The sequence below is a fragment of the Medicago sativa genome, chromosome 6 (assembly GCF_051527215.1).
Source record: "Medicago sativa cultivar Bolivia chromosome 6, Bolivia_mono, whole genome shotgun sequence".
Lineage (NCBI taxonomy): Eukaryota > Viridiplantae > Streptophyta > Magnoliopsida > Fabales > Fabaceae > Medicago > Medicago sativa.
This window is the reverse complement of record NC_140754.1, coordinates 37,762,678-37,767,613: the sequence shown is the minus strand read 5'-3', so window position 1 is coordinate 37,767,613 and position 4,936 is coordinate 37,762,678. Positions and strand designations below refer to the sequence as shown.

The 4,936-nt window shown below is 30.0% G+C and overlaps 1 protein-coding gene across 1 annotated transcript; it reads left to right on the top strand.

Annotated features, from left to right (window-relative positions):
• The first annotated feature begins 665 nt into the window (after positions 1 to 665).
• LOC146914956 (kunitz-type trypsin inhibitor-like 2 protein) lies at positions 666 to 1,617 on the top strand. The gene has a single exon (XM_085717572.1). The coding sequence runs from the start codon at positions 745 to 747 to the stop codon at positions 1,396 to 1,398; it is 654 nt and encodes a 217-aa protein (XP_085573698.1). The 5' UTR covers positions 666 to 744; the 3' UTR covers positions 1,399 to 1,617.
• Positions 1,618 to 4,936: the final 3,319 nt, after the last annotated feature.

The following is a 4,936-nucleotide window of genomic DNA, read 5'->3' as shown; positions in this document are numbered from 1 at the left end:
GCTACCCCAAACAAAATTAGTTGCAAAAGTTAGCATAAATAATAAAGTAAAAAAACTAATACAAAATTGATAGATTTATTTGTATTGGTTTGATATTTTCGGTCTCAATAACAACAATAGAGAAACCTTTTTCAACAATAAAAATTATCAAGACAATAGTCATAGACAAATTAAATGGACAATGAGTTTCTTGCAAATAACTTATTTATTTATATTTGAAAATACATTATTAATCTATTATTAAACAGGCAGTTGATGAAATTAGGTTCTTCAAATGCATTTTGCCCAACATTTTAAAATAGCGATTTTTATGTTAAGTTTCTAAGATTTGTTAATTTTAGTCCTTAATTTTTTGTTAGAGATTAAATTCAAGACTAAAAACACTTTTTTTGTAAAATTTTAAAAAACTGAGAAAAAATTGAATAATTATTTTAAGGACTAAACCTAAAAAATTATAATTTATGGGACTAAAAATATATTTTATCCTTAAATTTAATACGTCTGTTTTCAAAAAATTCTTCTTTATAGTTGGCCCCTGCATAAATTTTTCACGAGCTTCGCCGCTGGTGGGGGACCATATGAACGTTGTTGGATTCCTTAATATTTTTATTTTTTTCATGCATGTGATGTATATATTCATTTTTATATATCGATAAACATGACTGTTTTCTTAAAACAAGTCTATAAATAAAGGTTTTAGTGATACAACAATTGCACCACAAATACACAAACAAAAAAATTGCCATGAAGCCTACATTAGTTACCACCCTTTGTTTCCTCCTCTTTTCCTTCATCACCTGCTTTCCATTACCCTTTACACAAGCTGATATTATCGTCAAGGATATATATGGGAACCCCGTTGTTCCTAGTGGCAGATACTATATTTGGCCTGATTACTTAATAAGTGGTGGTGAATTCAGGCTTGGTAAAACAGGAAATTCAACATGTCCACTTACTGTACTTCAAGATTATTCTAACCTTGGTCGTGGCCTACCAGTAAAATTTACCCCACAAATTCAAACAAGTAGTGATGATCCTATCACTTTAGGCTTGCGTATAGACATTGCATTCGAAAACAAGCCAGATTGTGCAAAATCCTCCAAGTGGTTGGTGGTTGAAGCAAAAAATGAGTTCCCTACACCATGGCTGGCTATTGATGGTACTGGAAAGAATGCTTATGATAATGGCTGGTTTGAACTTATTGGATACAAGAGAACGGGATACCTTATCTATTTCTGTCACAAGTTATCTTCTACACAAGGTGAATGTCGTTATATTAGTAGGAAGAATGACAAAAATGGAATGCGTTTGGTCTTTGAAGATGGTGATTACTTAGCAGCGGTATTCGTTAACGTTGATGATGTTCCTGCTAGAGCTCGAACATCATCAGTACTTTAGAAGGAACACGCATTCACGCTACCTATGATCTGAATAAGTGAATGTGTGTTTTCTTTTGCCCGTTTCTATGTCTTTTATTGTGTTGTTTTCTTCTGTTCCTGCTTGAAATGTTCTGTATTTTTCTTTGTTGTTTCTTGTTCTCTTCATCCATGTAATGAGTCTAAGTACTCTTTGTAATCGTATCTCAATTTCAATAAAGGGCACATGTAATATATGTTATTTCCGGTTTTTCTCCAGATTTTTTTTTTGTTTAGATTCCGTCGTTCTTGTAAAATAAATATTCTTCAAAATACCCCTGACGTGGAACGTTGACCTTTTTTTATTATGTGGTGCGTTGACTATATAATTAATTTTCTTCTTCATTTTGTATGGGTACACTTGGTATTTGAGGCTATTTTTTAAAAACTATTTTTAACAAAATAATATAAATTCTTTTATATTTTTTTAAAAAATTTTATAAAAATAATTCTGGAAAAATACTTTCTAATTTTTTTAAAAAGTTTTCAATTTTTTGTATTTTCAAAGATATTATCTAAACTCTGAAAAATATTATCTAAATAATTCAGAAATTTCTCCTCCCACACTCTACCTTTTTAAAATGCTATTTTTTTTGTTGTTGTCGATTTAAATCTCTCAAGATTATTCAATTAGACTTTGTCACGATTGAATTTGAAGGTGTAAATACTATAAACTGCCCCCTCTATCCCTATATCTAAAAATCCATTTGACTTTATTTTTGTCCTTAAATGTAAACTCTTTTTCAAATTACTAGATGCATTTATTATTTTTTTTCTAAACATACCTCTAATTAATACTACTAACTTGTCTTGAAATATGAAAGTTAAATTTAATACACATGCAAACAAATGACAATTTGGTAATATTAATTTACAAAAGAGACACATTAATTACATTGACAACTTTTCTTAAGAATTGTTAAAAATACAAAGGGGACTTACATATAGGGACGGATGAAGTAGACATTTTTTACGGTGTTTAACATTTTTGGATTCATAAATTGAAAGTTTCAAGAAGGTTGCTCTTCGGACACCTTTGATTTGCTAAAAAAATTAAAATACCGTTCGCAGATAGTTGAACATAACTGTCGTTCATCACACAACAAAAGTTAACTAGTAGTCGACACTTTTAAAATCGGTCCAATCACTATTTTAGTCCTAAAATTCCGTTAATAGAGTTGCAATTATCTGTCGTTCACCATGCAATGGTTGCTAAGTACTGTTCAACACTTTTTAAATCGGTGTAATAACTATTTTATTCCCCTTTTTTTAGAGTCGTTTCTCTTTGTCATTTATTTTGTTCTTTTCTTTTGTTCTTGTTTTTAGTCTTGGTTTTTTCTATTTTTCTTGTTTAATTTCTTGTTCTTTTCTTCAATGTAATGAGTTTTAATGATCTTCGCAATTATTTCTCAATTTTAATATTGATCTGTCTGGTGATCACGGTTAAAGAACGGTGGTTCACAGATCTTTGGTGTGGCGGAGGGTGAGTCATCTTGATAGATGAAAAATATGTATGCAGACACGTTAACACTCCAACGCTTAAGTCAGTATGTAAAAGAGATGGTTACGTGTGAAATATGGTCAAAAGCGAAATGTACCGTAAGGATGACTGAGTCCGAGAGTCACTCTTATTAGGGGAAATAAAGGTTTTCTGTGTATTAAAACCGGTAAAGCTATATATATATATATAACTATTTACATGAGTAATAAACTAAGTTAAACCAAAGAATTGGCAACTAACTAATCATGGTTAAATACCATATAACTTATATTGAGAAAGTGTGAAAAAGGGAAAATGATTCATTAGATTGAATATGAAAGTAGACCATAGTGTATATATATATATATATATATATATATATATATATATATATATATATATATATATATATATATATATATATATATATTCTCTGATTATTTTAGGTCTATTGAGGTCTGCAGGTCTCAAGGTGACAGGTCTACCTCCACTCTCCGGTATTCTTATTCGTCTCAGTTTTATGGTTGATCTCGGATTGTTACGCTCGAAAGAGCTCCTAAACCTGCTGTTTTGTTCAGGGATTGCTGGTATGTAGATTTTGATACCGTGTTGACGGTCGATCCATTCGCCAACTTAAAATTCTTCCTGATCCGTTTACAACGTTCACTTTTCAACTTTTTTGTAAACTGGTTTCGCGTCCGTACGCAGGTTCGCAGGGTTGCGCCCGTGATTAGTGTTTGATTTGTTAGGATTGATTAGAGTTAGTCCACTTGGTCTGTATTATCACAATGAATTCCCAATTGGGTTGTACCTGGGTTAGGTTTAATGTTCCCCCAGTCTCTGTATCTTTTTGTTTTTATTTAATATATTTATCTTTGGCATAAAAAAAAAGTACTCTGATGCTTTATGCTATTAATATGGATGTCGGAAGTTTGTTTGCAGATTCATCTTTTTTGGTTTTAGCGACTTTTAATTTGTATTGTATGGATGTACTCTATCAATTTAAATTAAGAGAAATGATATTTGTACATAACAACTTTCTATGTCATACTCACATTATATTTTTAGTTTCTGTCACTATTATTTTTGTTTTCGTGTCAATACATACATTTCTTTGTAAAAATGTGGTTGTCACATTAATAGATGTTCAAATAACACAACTCTTAAATTAATGAATATCATGTTTTTAATAAAAATAAAATTAAAAATAATAGTTTAAAGAGAATCTGTAAACATGAACGTTGTTGGGTTCCTTATATATATTTTTTTTCTTCATGCATGTGATAAACATGAATGGTTTCTTAGAACAAGTCTATGAATAAAGGTTTCAATGATACAATAATAATTGCAACACAAATACACACAAACAAAAAAATTGCCATGAAGCCTACATTAGTTACCCTTTACACAAGCTGATCTTATCGTCAAGGATATATATGGGAACCCCGTTGTTCCTAGTAAGTGGTAGTGAATTCAGGCTTGGTGAAACAGAAAATTCAACATGTCCACTTACTGTACTTCAAGATTATTTTTTTGACAAACTGTACTTCAAGATTATTCTAACCTTGGTCGTGGCCGACCAGTAAATAAATGGAATATCAAATGTGGTGTGACATCTCAACATTTTTTGAATAAAAAATAATTTATGTTAAAGATTTAGATATTTTGAAGAAACTAATTTTCTAAACTAAGAAAATTTAGAGAGAAAGAAGTAAGAAAATCTAGAGAGAAAGAAGTATGATGATATGCTTTGATTTCTCAGAAATGGTGTACATTTACATGAACCAAAGTGTGATATTTATATTACTAAATTTATTACTATTACAAGTGTCAAATTATTTATTTTACTATTCTACTTGGCATTTACTAATTATTAGTTACTATTATAATTTGACAATTTGTATAATTATTGATAGATATTTCAACCTAAATAGTAAAAGCTATAATAATTATGTTTATATAATTTAATATAACACTCCCCCTTTCAAATATCTATCACGGTGCTCCATTGAAGTCTTGTTGAGGATAATTTGATTGGAAC

What these genes read in the sequence shown, in the direction of transcription:
- LOC146914956 (XM_085717572.1), top strand. Translation starts at nt 745, where the DNA reads ATGAAGCCTACATTAGTTACCACCCTTTGTTTCCTCCTCTTTTCCTTC.